This window comes from Arvicola amphibius, chromosome 4 (assembly GCF_903992535.2).
Source record: "Arvicola amphibius chromosome 4, mArvAmp1.2, whole genome shotgun sequence".
NCBI lineage: Eukaryota > Metazoa > Chordata > Mammalia > Rodentia > Cricetidae > Arvicola > Arvicola amphibius.
The window spans coordinates 47,544,226-47,563,170 of NC_052050.1; the positions used below are offsets into that span (position 1 = coordinate 47,544,226).

At 38.7% G+C, this 18,945-nt stretch overlaps 1 protein-coding gene and 1 pseudogene across 1 annotated transcript; both read left to right on the forward strand.

Annotated features, from left to right (window-relative positions):
• The first annotated feature begins 7,600 nt into the window (after window positions 1-7,600).
• Window positions 7,601-8,539, forward strand: LOC119812022 (olfactory receptor 1468-like). Its single transcript, XM_038326330.1, has one exon. It carries the CDS (start codon window positions 7,601-7,603, stop codon window positions 8,537-8,539), a length of 939 nt encoding a protein of 312 aa, XP_038182258.1.
• A 4,109-nt stretch (window positions 8,540-12,648) lies between these two features.
• On the forward strand, window positions 12,649-13,300 carry LOC119811452 (annotated as a pseudogene).
• Window positions 13,301-18,945: the final 5,645 nt, after the last annotated feature.

Consider the following 18,945-nt stretch of genomic DNA (forward strand, 5'->3'; position numbering starts at 1 on the left):
AGTAAAATGACAATATTATTAAAAGCAATCTACAGATTCAATGCAATGCCTATCAAAATCCCAGCAAAATTCTTCACAGACCTTGAAAGAACGGTACTCAACTTCATATGGAAAAGCAAAATACCCAGGATAGCCTAAATAATCCTGTACAATAAAAGAACTTCTGGAGGCATATAAGGGTGCAGTTGTATTTGGGGCATAAATGTTCAGTATTTATATTTTCTCTTGATGGATTTTTCCTGTGACTAATATGAAATTACCTTCTTTGTCTCTTATGACTGATTTTAGCTTGAAGTCTATTTTGTTAGATATTAGGATAGCTACACCTGCTTGTTTCTTAGGTCCATTTGATTGGTATATTTTTCCCAACCCTTTACTCTGAGAGGATGTCTGTCTTTAAGGTTGAGATGTGTTTCTTTTATGCAGAAGAAGGATGGATTCTGTTTTTATATACAGTCTGTTATCCTGTGCCTTTTAATAAGTGAGTTGAGTCCATTTACATTAAGGATATTAATGACCAGTGATTGCTATCTCCTGTTAATTTAGTTTTCATTGTTGGTGATGTTAATTTGTGCATTTTCCCCTTTTTGAGGGTTTGCTGCTATGAGACCATCAATTATCTGTGTTTTTGTTGGTGTAGCCAACTTTCTTGGGTTTGAGTTTTCCTTCTAGTATTTTGTGTAGGGCTGGGTTTGTGGCTAGGTATTGGTGAAATCTAGTTTTGTCATGGAATATCTTGTTTTGTCCTTTTATGGTGATTAAAGGTTTTGCTGGGTATAGTAGTCTAGGCTGACATCCATGGTCTCTTATGTCTACATTATGCTTGACCATGACCCTCTGGCTTTTATTGTCTCTAATGAGAAATCGGGTGTAATTCTGATATGTCTACCTTTATATGTTAGTTGGCCTTTTGTCTTTGCAGCTCTTAATATTCTTTCTTTACTCTGTATGTTTAGTGTTTTGATTATTATGTGGCGAGGGGACTTTTTTGGATCCAATCTATTTGATGTTCTGTAAGCTTTCTGTATCTTCATAGGCATATCTTTCTTTAGGTTGGGTAAGTTTTCTTCTGTGATTTTCTTGAGTATATTTTCTGTGCTTTTGAGTTGAACTTCTTCTTCTACTTCTTCTTCTTCTATACCCATTATTCTTAGGTTTGACCTTTTCATGTCCCATATTTCCTGGATATTTTGTGTTAAGCTTTTGTTAGATTTAATGTTTTTTTCTGACTATTAAGTCTCTCTTTTCTACTGTACCTTCAGTGTTTGAGATTCTCTCTTCTATCTCTTGTATTCTGCTGTTCATGCTTACGTGTGTGGTTCCTGATCATTTTCTCATGATTTCTGCTTCTATAATTCCCTCGGCTTATATTTTCTTTATTGTCTCTAGTTCAGTTTTCCAGTCTTGAATAGTTTCTTTCATATGTTTGATTTCTTTTTCTTTGTTTTCTTTAAGGATTTGCTGATGTCTTCCAATTTTTTGTTTGTCTTTTCCTCAATTTCTTTGAGGGAATTTCTCATTTTCTCTCTAAGAATTTCAAACATTAAGTCTTTCAATTCTCTGTTAGGTTTCTGTCTGATTGACCTGTCCATTGGTGAGAGAGGAGTGTTGAAGTCTCCAACTATTAGTGTGTGTGGTTTGATGGCTGCCTTGAGTTCTAGAAGTGTTTCTTTTACATAAGTGGGAGCTTTTATATTAGGGGTATAGATATTCAGGATTGAGACTTCATTCTGATGGATTTTTCCTGTTATGAGTATAAAGTGTCCCTTTCCATCTCTTCTGATTGATTTTAGTTTGAAGTCAACGTTGTTGGAAATTAGTATGGCCACACCCGCTTGTTTCTTACGGCCATTTGCTTGATAAACCTTTTCCCAACCCTTTACTCTGAGTAGGTGTCTGTCTTTGTGGTTGAGGTGTGTTTCTTGTAAACAGCAAAATGTTGGATCCTGTTTTCATATCCAGTCTCTATACATGCTAGAATACTACTCAGCGGTAAAAAACAATGACATCTTGAATTTTGCAGGCAAATGGATGGAAATAGAAAACACTATTCTGAGTGAGGTAACCCAGACCCAAAAAGATGAACATGGGATGTACTCACTCATAATCGGTTTCTAGCCATAATTAAAGGACATCGAGCCTATAAATTTGGGATCCTTGAGAAGATAATAAGAAAGTGAACTCCCAAAAAAAGATATAGTTATCCTCCTGGATATTGGAAGTAGACATGATCACCAGGCAAAATTGGGAACTTGAGGGTTGGGTGAGACTGGGCCAAGGGAAGATGGGGAGAGAAAAGCGTGAAGGGGAGAATGGGGGGAGCTTGGAGGAATGGGATGCTTGGGATACAGGAAGGGTGGATATGGGAGCAGGGAAGTATTTATCTTAATTTAAGGAGCCACCTGAGGGTTGTCAAGAGACTTGACCCTAGAGGGGTTCCCAGGTTTCCAGGGAGACGCCCCCAGGTAGTTCCTTGGGCAGCTGAGGAGAGGGAGCCTGAAAAGGCCAGTTCCTATAGCCATACTGATGAATTTCTTGCATATCACCATAGAACCTCCACCTGACGATAGATGAAGAAAATGACAGAGCCCCACATTGGAGCACCGGACTGAGCTCCCAAGGTCCTGTTGAGGAGCAGAAGGAGAGAGAACATGAGAAAGAAAGTCAGGACCGTGAGGGAACCTCCATCTGACGATAGATGAAGAAAATGACTGAGTCCCACATTGGAGCAATGGACTGAGCTCCCAAGGTCCTGATGAGGAGCAGACGGAGAGAGAACATGAGAAAGAAAGTCAGGAACGTGAGGGGTGCGTTCACTCATGGAGACGGTGGGACAGAACTAATGGGAGATCACCAACTCCAGTTGGAATGGGACTGATGGATCATGCAACCAAACCCGTCTCTCTGAATGTGGCCAACAGCGGGGGCTGACTGAGAAGCAAAGGACATTGGCGCTGGACTCTGATTCTTCTGCATGGACGGGCTCTGTGGGAGCCTTCTCAGCTTGGTCGATCACCTTCCTGGACCTGGGGGGAGTTGGGAGGACCTTGGTCTTAGCATAGAGTAGGGAACCCTGATGGCTCCTTGGCCTTGAGAGGGAGGGAGGGGAGGTATGGGTGGAGGGGAGGGGAGGGAAGGGGGAGAAGGAGGGGAGGGAAGGGGGAGGAGGAGGGGAGGAAAGGGGGAGGAGGAGGGGAGGGAAGGGGGAGGAGGGGGGGAGGAGATGGAAATTTTTAAATATAAAAAAATAAACCATGAGAAAAAAAAAGATTCCCTGGGGTTAAAATTTTCTATGTCATTATCACAGACAGAACTTCATCCAAATGATGACTGTCAGGCCATAAAATTGTTATGAAGGTTCTGTAGTGAACAGCCTGCCATGCTCCTCACTACATGAAGGAAGGAATTACAAATGCTACCTACAGACACATGGTGAAGGGTGACCTACAGAACATGGAATTGGAAAGTAACCTCACATGTAAGGAGAGGGGTTGGGACACTGGTCATAGTAGGTACAATTAAGGTTTTCAAAAAGACAAAATGAGCAGACATGCATAGGAATGTGGATTGCTTTTCTATTAGATTAAGGGTACATTAAACATGCCATCTGCTTGCCATATTCCTGACTGTTCATATATTGTTACACAAAGAAATTTGGCTGATGGAGTTTAAAATTTTCAGAAGGTTGTATAGCTGTTGAGATGATGCCCTAGAGAACCTCCCAATGTGTGTGGTTTTCTACTATCTCACTCTGCTTAAAAACTGTTGTGGATGGGCTGGAGAGATTAAAGGCTAAGCTTACAAACACCCATCCTCCAAATGAAAAACTGCAAAGAGCTTCTTGTGTAAACTTTTGTTATGTAAGACATTTTACATCATAAACAAATAATGCCTGATGATTTGCGGTGGTTTTACAGTCACACTTCCTCACTTTTCCCCCTAGAAAAGTCTGCTCCAGTGAAGCAAAACCCCTGTATATTGCATGAACAGGTAAGAAGTTTACATGTTCCCAGTCTTTTGAGGCTTTCTTGTTGCTTATATTTGTTCAGATGTTTTTAAAAGTTGTTCTTAAATTGTATGCTTTTAAACTTTGCCTTCCCTAAGTATAGAAAGGAGGAATAGGTGATAATAATTGGTCTCCACTAGAGATCCCTGGTGGGGAAAGGTCCAAGAAAGGTCTTGGGTAGTTATTATGACTTTAATGAGTTATGCAGGATCTGGGCTCCTATGGGATGCAGGCCTCCTAAGTCCCTATGATGGCCACAGGGGGATGTGAATAGAAATGTGGCAAAGAAACGAGAATAGACACCATTAGTTCCTTTGCATGCAAATAAAATAAAGGTGAGCAGGTTCTTAAACCAGAAAATTTGACTCAACCTCAGCAGATCTGGGTCCATTCAGGAAAGTAAGCTGCTGTCTTGCTGTTATCTCACATGAATTTCCAGTGTGATGCAGGATAGTTTTTCAGGTATGATAACATTCTTCCTTTTCTGTCTCTTAGGACTTTACCACACAGTACATGTATTTGTTTCTTGATAATCATTTAACCAAGTTCATATGGATGGGCTCATCACAATTACACATTATGTAATTTTCTCTCGATATCACACCATTTCCACATGAGAATGGCACTGTGAGATGGAGTTCACAGCTGTAGTGTTGAAAGATTGTTTACTATACCCTAGCCTGAGGGATCTTTACAAACTTTAAACAATGTCCTACCCAAGAGGACAATTAGTTTTATCTGTACAATTTCCCAAATCAGTGTCTTAGTTTTAATATCTGTGATTGCTCCTAAGTGTAGTCCATCAAGAAAGACATCAAATCATATAGGTGCTCATGTAAAAGTACAAGAAGAGCTAGTTTTCAACTCAGAATACAGGATGATAGGCAATTGTACCAAAAGTTAGAATAATATCACCTGAGATTTTTATTTACTCTTCAATTTCACTACAGTGGGCTGAATATCTAAAGACGGTATGAAGTCCATTGGCCCATGAGTGATAACTGTTGAGGCGATTTCTCCAGTTTATATTCCTTGCACACATGCCATCTAACACAAAGGTACTGTTTATTTAGAGGAGGAGGAGAAACTGGGCATGGCGGCACATGCCTATAATGCCAGTGCTTGGGAAGCAGAGGCAGGAGTGCTGCATGTTTGAGGCCTGTCTTGGGTGCATAAGGAGAGGATCTTTTAAATGGTACATGATTTCTTTTGCCTACATGGTTTCCCCTCTGTAATGCTAATCCTCAATGTTTACATGTGAAACTCTTAAATCAGCTGTGATAAACATTGTCAGTCTGAGAATATACAAGCAGTAGAACATTGGTGTATATATCAGAGAAAGTTCCATAAATCTCTTAATGTATTTACTATGTTGTCAGCTTTGAAACATTTGATAGATTCCTTTACCAGTGCTGCACAGAACCAAAACTGACATATGAGGTCGGGGGTGGGGAGGAGGACCACTCATGCATGTGACTTAGGATACAGACTGTACAGTGAGAATATGATTAGAAAACATTTGAATGACTTTCTAGAATACTGGCATCCAGGAAAGAGTGAAAGAGTATAGGTTTTAGAGCTGTATCTTTAGCAAAAAAAAAATGTAAAATTTTTCTTTTGTGAAGTGTCCTTTTTTTCTAATTCCTTCATGTGATTGCATGAAGCTTATCATGTTATGAAGTGTTAGGTACTTTACTCAAGATCTACATATTAAATCACATTTACACAATATCTGCATAGTTACACTGAGAAACTCTGTCCTGAAAAAAATAGAGAATACCTGCAGAGCAAGTAGTTTTTTTCCCAAAATTGGTATCAGGCTTCAACCACCCGATACATAAATTAGCCATACACACAGTAGAGACATCTGAGGAATAACATAAGTGAAGGTTGCAATCAAACTTGTTATTTCTTTTTTATATTATTTATAAAACTTCCCATCCTGTCTTCTGCATCAATATCAATGACATTTTGTGGATTAAAGCATATGGATATGATTTTGAGTTATCAATATTGCTAAGGAATTGACTAACCCTAACACTACAGAAATGCAACATTAGGTCTTCGACACTCATTATGAAGGGTACAATTTAGGGCTAATTATTTAAGTCTTTCTGTGTAAATGGGGATTTCTCTACTGTTGAAGTTGAAAAAATCAGTATTAATTTGAGCAGCAAGTACCTAATCTTCACTGGTGAAATTCAAGCATTATGACATGTACTAGCACTAGTTGGAGATTAAGAATTATTATTAATAATCAAACAGAAAGAGAGCAAATGAGATCTTTCATCCATATAGTTTACAAATGATGTAAACTTAAAGCAGTGATCAAAGTATTACTGTGTAGGATACATATAGTAGACTATGGAACAAGGCTGAAGGTCTCACTTATGGAGGGATAGAGTAAATTTAGCTGTGTATGTGCCAAGTAATATCCATTATATATGAGTGAGGATGGAGCAGATGAAAGAGAAACAGAGAGTAGAAAGTGGTAGGGAAGTAGAGGAGAAACTCTGAAATGTAGGAGGTGAAGAGTTTTAACCCTAACATTGATAAAGAGAGGAAAGCAAGTGTCACTGTGAGAACATATGGGGATATACCATTGGCCACTGTGAGATAATGAAACAACGTTTGTGTCCCTGATAGGAGCTTTTGTCTTGTCCTAAGAAAAACAGTGGTAATATGAAGAATAAATCAGACAAGAGATGATGGAACTACTCTGTTAGGATGAGCAGTGTAAATGCAGCAGGTTGAAAGAGAAGAAAAGACTCAGGAGACATGAGAATGTAGACATGAACAGAGTCTGCTTTTGTATTCCAGCAAAGAGAAGATGTGACCTTCATATGTGAATACAATCTCACAGGAAGGAATTGATGAAATGGGAGGATAATAAAGGAGAGACTCTGTACAATGCATGGTAGCAGTTCAAGATAAGGAAAAATGAAAGGATCAAAATTTACAGATTTGTGACTCAAACATGAATTTCATTTACTACACTATGGATACGGGAAAAGCAGGAGAATGAGGACTGCTTTGGGAGTCAACAGCATGAAGACATGAAATTCACTTTAGGCTTCTGAGCGTCTGATACCTGTTGTATGTGCAATGGAGGGAAGATGATTAGTGAACAGTGAAGCAGAAATATGTATGTTACAGAGATATGGATATCTGAGTTTGTAGTGGTAATCTAAGGCATAGGAGTATGTGCAATATTCTTGACATTTATATGATGTTATGAGGATAAAATTTATCCAGATTCTTCAAGGAAGTTCATTATGAAAATAACATAAAGCAAATTACAAATTACAAACAACAGTTAAGCAGAGAGCAGGAGAGAAAAGCTTTAGTCTACTTTGTATCTCCCTAGAAATGGCATAAAACTGTCGAAGAAATGATGGAAATAGAAACCTATTTAGATAAGATGAGAAAATTCATTGATGGTTGTGATTATAGGCGTTTGGAGCTTGGGATTATAATTACTATGTTGACTATCAGATCCATTGTGTTAAAATATATATTTAAAATATATGTTCACTTTTACTTTAAATTTCAAGAGATACTGATATTTTCTCATTTGGATACCGCAGATGAAGAATGATAATGAACAACCAAACTGTCATCTCCCACTTCCTCCTTATGGGCCTGCCCATCCCCCAAGAGCACCAGCACCTGTTCTATGCCCTGTTTCTGTCCATGTACCTCACCACTGTCCTGGGGAACCTCATCATCATCATCCTCATTCTACTGGACTCCCATCTCCACACACCCATGTACTTCTTTCTCAGCAACTTGTCCTTCTCTGACCTCTGCTTCTCCTCTGTCACAATGCCCAAATTGCTGCAGAACATGCTGAGCCTTGATCAATCCATCACCTACACATGTTGTCTGATACAAATGAACTTTACAATAATTTTTGGAAACATAGAGAGCTTCTTTATTGTGGTCATGGCCTATGACCGCTATGTGGCCATCTGCTTCCCCCTTCATTACACCACCATCATAAGCCCCAAACTCTGTGTGAGTCTGGTGGTGCTGTCCTGGGTGCTGTCCACATTCAATGCCATGATGCACACCCTACTCATGGCCAGATTGTCATTCTGTGAAGACAATGTGATCTCCCACTTTTTCTGTGACATATCTGCTCTGCTCAAGTTGGCTTGTTCTGATACTCATATTAATGAATTAATGACATTTATCATGGGAGGGCTTGTTATTGTCATCCCATTCTTACTGATCATTGTGTCCTATGTACAAATTGTCTGTTCGATTCTAAAGGTTTCATCTACTCGAGTTATCTACAAGGTCTTCTCCACCTGTGGCTCCCACCTGTCTGTGGTCTCACTGTTCTATGGGACAATTATTGGTCTCTACCTATGTTCATCAGCTAATGACTCCACTGCAAAGGAGACAGCCATGGCCATGATGTACACAGTGGTGACTCCTATGCTGAATCCCTTCATTTACAGCCTGAGGAACAGAGATATTAAGGAGGCCCTGATAAGAGTCCTTTACAAGAAGAAAATCTCCTTATAGTGGCAATACAAAGATTTTTACTTAAACTTACCTTGCAAATATATTGATATGAATATCACAATATATATCCATATGTGCAGACATACATATAATAACAAACTACATAATATTTTCACTTGCTAATGGGAATTTTGCAAAGTAGTTCAGTTAAGGAAGGGGACCTAATGACTCAGTGATACCATTCTCTGTCTTTCATGCATGATCCTAGTAAACCATAAGGTAAGCACAATTGTTTCATCTGATTTCTTTCTCTTCAATCATTTTTTAAGGAAAATAGATTCTTCTCTCATACAATACATTCCAACGACAGTTTCCCATAATTCCACTCCTATTAGATCCTCACATCTCCCTATTCTCTCAGATCCAATACCCCTCAGTTTTCTCTTTAGAAAAGAAAAGGCCTCCAAAAACAGATAACCAACCATTACCAAAAACAAAGTATACAATAACACAAGGTGAAAGCCATGATATGGAGGCTGGACAAGGCAACCAACCAAGTAGGAATAAAGCAAAAATAGACAAAAGAGCCATAAACACACACACACACACACACACACACACACACTGTCAGAAATCCTACAACATCACCCAGCTAACCATCTTCACATATATGCATAGGACATGGTACACACTCATGGATCCCCTATGCTTGCAATTCCAGTCTTAATGAGCCCATATTGTAACTACTTAATGGACATGGTGGGCCTTGCTGTTCTGGTGTTCCCCCAAACCCTATGATCTTTCCTCAACTGCTTCTCCAGGTCTCCCTAATTTTGAAGGGGAGGGACACAAAGGAGACTTCCAATTTAGATGTTCTCTACATGTATAATTTCTGACAATGGGTCTCTCTACACATGCTCCCATCTGCTGCTGGAGAAATTCTCTATGATGGCAACTGGACAAAGTACAGATCTATGAAAACAGCAAATTATCATGAGGCATCATTTCATTGATTTTTTTTTGCTAGATTGGTTCTGCCTAGGTCTGTGAATTATACAGTCCCTGATCCCTGGACATTCAGGGCATGGGTAGCCTCTCGTGGGATGAGCCTGACATTAAACCAAAAATGAGCTAGCTACTCTGACAAGTTCTGCAAGACCATTGCTCCAGAACATGTTGCCAGTAGGACAGAGTATAGGTGGAGGGTTTTGTTGCTGAGTTAGTGTATAGGTTTCTATTTTTGTAGCCATAAGAGTTCTTTCATGTGCTAAAGGGACTAGAATGTAGGGGTGAAGGCTTCAAGCCTACACCAGCTTGACCTTTATATATTCAAAGAGCTGTAGGAATGTTGTTGCTGGCAATTAGGCCACTCTGTCACTTTTCAGAGAGTTAACTTCTATCCTAGCATCACCTATGGCTGTTTAGGCATCTCCACAAGACATCCCCATTCCCACCACCAGGAGCCTTGACTGGCTAAAAAAGATGGCCACTTCAGACTCCATAACCTACATTACTAGAAGATCTCACTAGGGTCAAAAACTCCATGTATTCTCCACTGCACTAGGTTTCTACACTGCCCCCAAACTACCACAAATTCCAGCTGTCTCTTCTAGTATTCTCTCCCTTCATCCCCTACAACTCATTCCTCACTTTCCCATACTCACCTGCTGTCAGTCCACCTGAAGAATCTATTCTATCTACACTTACAGAGAAATCCATACTTCCCCACTATAGCCCACCTATAAACATAACTGCTCTCATTCTGTATATTGTAGTTTGATTATCATTTATTTACCAGCTAATACCCACTTAAAATTGAATGCATACCATAACTGGGTCTGGGTTACCTTACTCTGGACGATTTTTCTTATTGCAACAATTTGCATGCAAATTTTATGTCATTTTTTTAAACAGTTGGGCAATATTCACTTTTGTAAATGCACCACATTTTCTTTATTCATCCTTTAGTTTAGAGACATCTAATTTGTTTCCAGCTCCTGACTATTATGAATAAAGCTATATTAAACAAAGTAGAATAGCCGGGGGCTGCACGCATTTATTCCCAGCACTTGGGAGGCAGAAGCAGATGAATCTCAGTGAGTTCAAGGCCAACTTCGTCTTCAGAGCTGGTTCCAGACAACTAAGACTGTTACACAGAAAAATCCTGTCTGGAAAAACGAAAAGAAAGAAACAAACAAAACAACCTAGTTGAGCAGGTGTCCTTATGTAGGATAGAGCATCCTTTGGGTATATGCCTGTGAGTGTTATGAAAGGGACTTTGAAATAGATTGATTCTAAATTTTTCCAAGGTTTTATTTTTTAATTCAAATTACTGTGTTTACTGCAATATAGTATTAAAACATGAGTAAATAATTTATCATGATCCTAGACTGCTGCTTCATAGCATCCAAATGACTCAAACACAACCTTTTTCTATTATTTTCTACTGTTCTTCCCATTGTTTGAGGTTTCTATCCTACCTGGTCCCACAGCCATTAAAGCTCCAAAGAAGCATATAGAGGTATACATTAATTATAAACTGATTGGCCTAGTATCTCAGGCTTCTTATTAACTCTTATAACTTATATTAACCCATAATTCTTGTCTGTGTTAGCCATGTGGCTTGGTACCTTTTTTGGCAAGGCAGTCTCATCTTGCTTCTTCTGTGTCTGGCTTCCTCTGTGTCTGGGTGGCAACTGCACACTGAAAATTCCCTCTTCCCAGAATTCTCATTGCCCCACCTCTACTTCATACCTGGTTGCCTGCCTATACTTCCTGCCTGGCTACCAGCCAATCAGCGTTTATTTAAAATACAAGTAACAGGGTACAGATCATTGTCCCACAGCCTCTCCCTATACTAGTTTTTAAATCAGTTCATCTCTTATACTTCTCTGATGTGGTATTCCCCTCTGTATGTTGTGAATATGTTTTATTATCATTTGTTAATAAAGAAACTGCTTTAGCCTATGGCAGGACAGAAGAGAGCTAGGTGAAAAAACTAAACTGAATGCAGGAACTAAAAGGCAGAGCCAGGGAGACACCATGTAGCTGCTGAAGAAGAGAGATACCAGAATCTTGCTGATAGGCAACAGCATCATTGTGATGCACAGATTAAATCCAAGCCAATATAGAGGGAATAAGAAGGCAGCGTCAGGCAGATGCCATGTAGCTGCTGAAGGAGAAGAATCTGGAACCTTAAAAGTAGGCTACAGTCTTGTGGTGATACACAGATTAATAGAAATAGGTTAAGATATAAGAGCTATCTGGGAATACACTTGAGCCATTAGTCAAAAAGTGTTGGAATTAACATAGTTTTGTGTGATCATTCAGGTCTGGATGGGCAGGAAATCATGGCACAGCCTCCATTTACACTTCTCTTTTATTTCTGTTTTCTTTTCTGACCTATCCTAACCCTCAAGAAAGTTTTGTCCTCCTCTTGTATAATGATATTATTTGAAGGATTTTCCTGAAAATATTAGCCAGGAGACATTCAAAATTTGTCTGTCCCAAACAATAGAAAGGAGCTGAGATACAACAAAATTCAGTTTCAAACATTACCACTTGTTTCATTTTTATTTTGCCTGCAAAATTTCTTATGTACATAGTTTATAGTACTTGAAAAACATGCTGTCCAAATACTTTCATGTCACATGAACTGTGACATAATATAGTATGCACTGAAATGGAACTCTTACCTTGATTTACTCATTCCCTTACTTGTCCCTAAAAGTTATGATGTAAAATCTGTTCCTCTGTTTTAGACTTCATTGACTTTCCATTTTCAAAGGGCACTTTCAGAGTTCTCTGCTATACTGCATATCTGTCCCATGCACATCTCTATGTAATGCTCTGTATTTTATCTTAACACAAACTTAAACTTAAATTCTACCACATCTTTTTATTATCCTTTCATGTTTTGATTTATGATACCATCTCTTATACAATTACTAGAGCAATTTCTCAGTATACATAACTATCCCTAAATGGAGACAATTATTCATGCAGCTACTATGTTGTGCCTTTTTCTCACTGAATATTCTTCCTGGAATATTATTCTCTGTGTGGTTTTAAAAGTCACAGCAGTTCTTGTCATAAACTGAAATCTCAATGGCATAGTACAAAAGAATCACAAATGAAAAAGTATGTTAACATATGGCTTTTTTGGAATTATGGTAGCAGTAGATATACTACATAATCTTCTGGGAATCTCTTAGGTTGCAGCTCTTGATCCCCATTTTGAACAGTGGTAGCATCCAGGATTCCTTTTCAGAAAGAAACAATCCTGTTTTATGACAGGACATGTAATAATGAAGTGGTCAAGATGCAGAGGCTAGCAATAGAACACTTGAATCAGATGGCTGAAGTTGAATACATCTTTTTACATGCTCAAGAGTTCATTCTTTTCAGTATTTGAGAGCAACAACTACAGTCCCCCTACTCAAGTTACCCCATGGGCTGACTATTTTATCATTGCTGGAGTCATTTATCAGGCACCACATGTGGGATCAGTTATAAACTCTAGTGCTTACTGTAGACCATGGTGTTCAGTCGGGTTTTGATAAACCTATGTCATACTGTCAATGGCATCTTTCTGAAAGGTGTTGGTTGCACTTTAAAGATCACGAAGATCAAGATAAAGTCAAACCTAAAGAGGTAAAAAGAAAGAAAAAATCAAGCTCTATGTTTCAGAAACAACATTTGGATGCTTTACTCATTGACCTCTGACAAAAATTCCCACTTAGATTTGTTCGTCGATAGTCTGGTGAAAAGCCTGTCTCCATGGATCAGACAAAGAAAGAGGCAGAATCTCCCAGTCAGTAGGTTGCCTTTTTTTCTTAATGACAGTGTCCTTTGCTTTACAGAAGCTTCTCAGTTTCAGGAGGTCCCATTTATTCATTGTTGCTCTTATTGTCTGTGCTACTGGGGTTCTACATAGGAAGTGGTCTCCTGTGCCCATGTGTTGTAGACTACTTCCCACTTTCTCTTCTATCAGATTCAGTATGGTCAGATTAATATTGAGGTCTTTAATCCATTTGGACTTGAGTTTTGTGCATGGTGATAGAAATGGATCTACCTCCATTCTTCTACAGGTTGACATCCAGTTATGCCAGCACCATTTGTTGAAGTTGGGAGCATGGTGGTGGGAGTGGATGGGGGGAAGTGGTGAGGGGGAGAGAGAAGGATAAGAGGAGGGTGGGGGAGAGCTTGGGGGAGTGGAATGGTTGAGATGGGGGAAGGACGACTATGGGACCATAGAAGGAGATGTCTTAATTGAGGGAGCCATTTTGGGGTTGGCAAGAGGCTTGGGTATAAAGGGGTTCCCAGGAGTCCATGGGCATGACCACAGCTAGGACCCTGGGCAGTGAAGGAGAGGGTGCCTGAACTAGCCTTGTCCTGTAATCAGACTGATGACTATCTTGAATATCACCATAGATAGAACCTTCGTCCAGCGACGGATGGAGAAAGAGACAGAGACCCACATCAGAGCACTGGACTGAGCTCCCAAGGTCCAGTTGAAGACCAGAAGAAGGGAGAATATGACCAAGGAAGTCGGGACCACGAAGGGTTGGTCCACCCACTGAGACAGTGTGTCTGAGCTAATGGGAGCTCACCAAAGCCAGCTGGACTGGGATTGAATGAGCATGGGATAAAACTGGACCCTCTGAATATGGCTGACAATTGGGGCAGATTGGGAAGCCAATGATAATGGCATTAGGATTTGTTTCTACTGTGTGTACTGGCTTTTGGGGATCCTATTCTATTTGGATGCATACCTTCCTAAGCCTGGATGAGGGGGAGGGCCTTGGACTTCCCACAGGACAGGGTACCCTGCTCTCTCAGAGGACTGGAGGTAGAGAGGGGAGTGTGAATGGGGGAGTGGGAGGGAAGTAGGAGGAGGGGAGGAAGTAGAAATTTTGATTGGCATTATTTAAAAAAAATTAAAAGAGGAATAAATAAATAAATAAATAAATAAATAAATAAATAAATAAATAAATAAATAAATGTAAGATCCAAAGGGGAAATTAGAGAGCAGAAGTAACCTCCTATCCAATCAAGTTGAGTTTGGATTATTCCAATTTCTTTCTCTACTGTTTCAAAATTTTTCATTTTTAAGGTTTTTCCCCACCTAGGTAATTTTTGAAGCTATTGTAAAAGAGATATTATTTTCAGATTTTCTGATCCATAAATTTATTGTTCAGGAGCAGGAAAACCATTTGGTTTTGTGCCTTGAATTTTTTTCCATTCTTCTACTTTTTGGGAAGTGTTTTTGAAAGCTAAAAAGTTTGGGGTAGAGTCTTAAGGTCAATTTAAGTTCTGTGTGATTCTTTACATGAAAGTAGATTTGCATGACCCAAATTAGCCATAACTATTGTCTCTAATAACCAATAAATACAAGACCAGAGAGAAAGAACTCAGATTCCCCCAGAGGAATGTCTACAGTGTATCACTATGTACAAAACCTCATCTAGCTGATAATTGCCATGTACACAGAGCTGGTCCGGGAGTAAGAAACTGCAGGTTATCTGTGGCTTCAGAATCATTAACAGATATTAAGACATGGCATTAGGGCATAAAGCAAAGCCTACAGAGAATGGTTGGGAGAATGGTGATACAGTTTTATCAACATTTTTCTAAAGAGGGAAGGATAAAAGGTAAGTAACCAAATGGAGTGGGTAACTGGGTTTTTCTCTTATATCTTAATTAGAGAATAAATTCAGCATGGTGTAGGCCAGAGCATCTTTTGCCTTATTCCTGTCTTTAACATATTGGCAGATAGAGGAAATTGGTTGCAGAAGTCTGATCCACCCTAGCAACATGACTATTCCTCATATAGCCAGCCAGCTTTACAGGAGGCCAAGTTATACTGACAAACTACATGCTACCTGGGATGTGTGTCTTTAAAAGCCACCATGGCTTCTTTAGTAAATTATGATTGCTAATGTACATTCTATCAATCAGAGTGGTCTCTTATTACTTCTAGGGATTTTGTAAACTCTCTTCTTCCGGACCCCTCCCCACTCCACAAAGAATAGGCTTTAGCCATTTAAACAAATAAACAAAAAAGCATCTATTCAGGCTTTTTCTCCAAGTTCACCATCCCTTAAGCATAGTAATATATGATTGGTGGTGATAATCAGTCACCACTGAAGGTCTCTGGGAAAACTTGTCCTACCGAGGTCCTGGGTAATTACTGTCTTTAATGAGTTACTGGACTCCTCTGAGATACAGAGCCTCTTAGGCCCAGGGATAACTGGAAGAGGATATGAGAAAGGCGTAGGTGCAGACAGGGGATGACTATGGGACTTGTTACAACCTGTGTCTACAGTGAATAAAGGAGAGCAGTATCTTTTATCAGGACTTGGACATCATCCTGTGGAACCTGGGTAAGGATGAGTTACTTCCTTACAGTTCTTCTAGCATGAGGATATTCGCTGTAATATGTGATGCAGCACAAGTTTTAGGTATGCTAAAATTATTTGCTATCTCTTTACTCTGAAGACTTTGCTATTGTTGAAGTATTTTTGTCTTGTGGACATCATTCATAGTCTATTTAGTAATGGGGTACTTCTTTACAATTACTCCTTATGCAAAGTTCTCGAAGGTCATATCATTGCAGCACAACTATTTGTTTGGGTTTTTGAGAAAAGGACTCACTTTGTAGACTAAGTGTGCTTTAAACTCAAGGTGATCATATGTCCTCAGCCTCTCAATTGCTGTAATTAGTTATAAGGCGCTATACCCAGCCTGCTGGTTCTTACACCAATTTTAGTGTTCTTTCTGTGGTTCTTAAATCTTCTTTAACATACCTTCACTTACGGAGCTTTAATAAACTATGAACAAGTTGAAATATCCAAGACCATAATTAAACTTATCTGACAGAGCTCAAAAATCTACATGTTTAATAGTCATAGATGCAATTGTTCCTAAGTACAGTCCACTCACAGTACTATTAACATCACCTGTGGGCTCATTTGCTCTGTAGCATTTTACACGTCAGAGGTATAATAGGTGTTTGTGATTAATTTCAGATAGGAAATTTTGAATTTATGAAAAATATGTGAGTAGATCAGGTGTACAGTATCCTGTGATATTGGAGACTAAAAATAATTTCCTCATGCCTCTGTTCTGTATCATTAAAGTTTATACAGGAAAATAAATGTGATGAATAATTTATTTTATACATTATTATAAATATTAAAAGAAGTATATACTTGTTTCAGAATCTCTTGGGTATTCCTTCCTTGTCTATACTATTAAGTGAAGAATTACTTGCATATTTAATGTTAGAAACACTTCCATTAAAACTTTCATATGCTGTCCAGATCTAAAATTGTAAGCTTCACAGCTGAAGAAGATACAGTCATTAGGTCAGCAGCAGCAAAAACTCCAGGTGAGATCTTTGGTTTCTGATTACACCACATGCTCTTACATAAGACACAGGTTCCAATAACTCACAAAACAAGCAGAATTTCAGAATCAGTGTGATCTTTCCTAAATGTCTCTTCCTTTTGTGACAAATATGCAAACATTGAATGTCATGAACATCACCAACAGGATAAAGATCCCAGCATTTGATTTTGACTCATTTAGTCTGTTTTCTGTCTCTGTGTCTCTGTCTCTCTCAGCCTCCATCCTCACTTTCATTTCTGTGCTTGGCGATGTTTTCTTTCTTTGATTGTTTGATATTAGACTTCAAATGCAGTACTTTAGACATATGCTGGCTAGAGTTGTGCCATTGAATTACATTCCCAGCCCTCCCACATCTCTTAAGAATCCTCCTCTGCTTCCTTTGTCAGAACTGAGAGAGATTGAGCATTATTAAAGAAGGTTGTCCAGAAAAACTATAACCAGAATATTCTTAGTTGTTTATATCCAGTATGTGCAGGGACAACTGACAAAACAGAGTCTCTGAAATATCAGAAATTGAAGTTGTAAGTCCAGAACAGTCTAGAAGCAAAATCCTTCAGGAGAGTACACTCTCTTCTGATATCCTTCAGTTTGTTGTATAAGTCTCATTGCCGTATAAATGGCAATCTTTATTCAAGTGTGCTGACTAAAATATTAACAAGGTTGAAATGAAACTTCAGAGAAACCTTAAAACAGATGTTTCTCAATACCTAGTATCAGGAACAAAGTTGATGCATCTAATAAACCAGATATAATTGGATAGATTTGAGATGATATGCCCCAAAATTTTGAAACAAGTACATCCTTCTTTTAAATTTTCATTAATTTATAAAAATAATCATAATTTAGTATTTCTGCACCAACTTCCATGACACTCTCAGAACAGAAGCGTAAAAATTTACTTTCAGTCACCAACATTACAGAAATAAATTATACACCCATCCTATGCTCAATATTTTAGAAACACAAAATTTCCTGTCTGAAATTCATCACAGAACATCAAATTTTATGCAAAATTGTTATACAGGAGGTTTATATCCTGAAAATATTATTTAAAACATTTTAATTAAAATGAAAACTTTATGCCTTTAACATTAAATGAAATAGTTTCAGGCTGAAGCACAGCCAAGATATATTCAGAAAGCATTGGTTTCAATCAAGCCTTATGCCAGCAATTGGCCCTGCTACAAGATGAAGACAAATACAGTGTTTTCTGCAGAGTTCGCAATTCTGGAGTGAAATCAGCTATAAACCAGTGACTGGAGGCATCAGATGCAGTAGGGAAATTATGGGCTGCTTAGAAACATGGCACCAGGCCTCTCCCAGTCTCACCGGGTGTCCAAGGTTTGATTAAGAAACTATGTCCTAATATGCATGAAGGATATGCCAGGTAAAGAAATCGCAGATAACAAAGTAATGATGAATAGCAGATTTTGAAAACTGGAGACAACATACTACAACTTCCAACAAAGCCTTTACTGAAGAACAGGATAAAAATTTAAGGCTTTGTGTATGTTAAAGATTATGCCTCTTTCTAAAGTGCAATGATAATCCCCATGAAGCAATCATCAGAAGAAAACATCAGATTACTATTTCAGGGTGCAACTTTATGGATGAAACCTATTGAAGAAGGGTTGACAGCACAGTTACTGATACAAAGAAAACATCTGTTTTGATATTCCAGGAGACAGAAGATGTCACATTCTTCTATGAATATGCTCTTTTGGTAAGCTATGGAGGAGCAACAGGTGAACATGGAGAAAGATCTATCAGATGTTCTAGATTGAAGGTAAAATAAATAAATGAATTCGCAAAAGAATCTTGCTTGTGATGTAATTTAGAATTCCTCATACTGAGCTATAAAAGCATAAGAGCAGGAGGTGCAGAGAGAGATGAGTGACATCATTAAAATGTATTCCTGCAGACAGTTCAGCCTTCTGCATGTCAGAGAGACTGGGAACGAGATGCAGAGTTGACGAGAAAAACACACAGACTTCTCCTCCGAAGAATAAAACCTGCGTCTTCATTTTAGTATTCTTTCTGTTGCTTGTTCTACT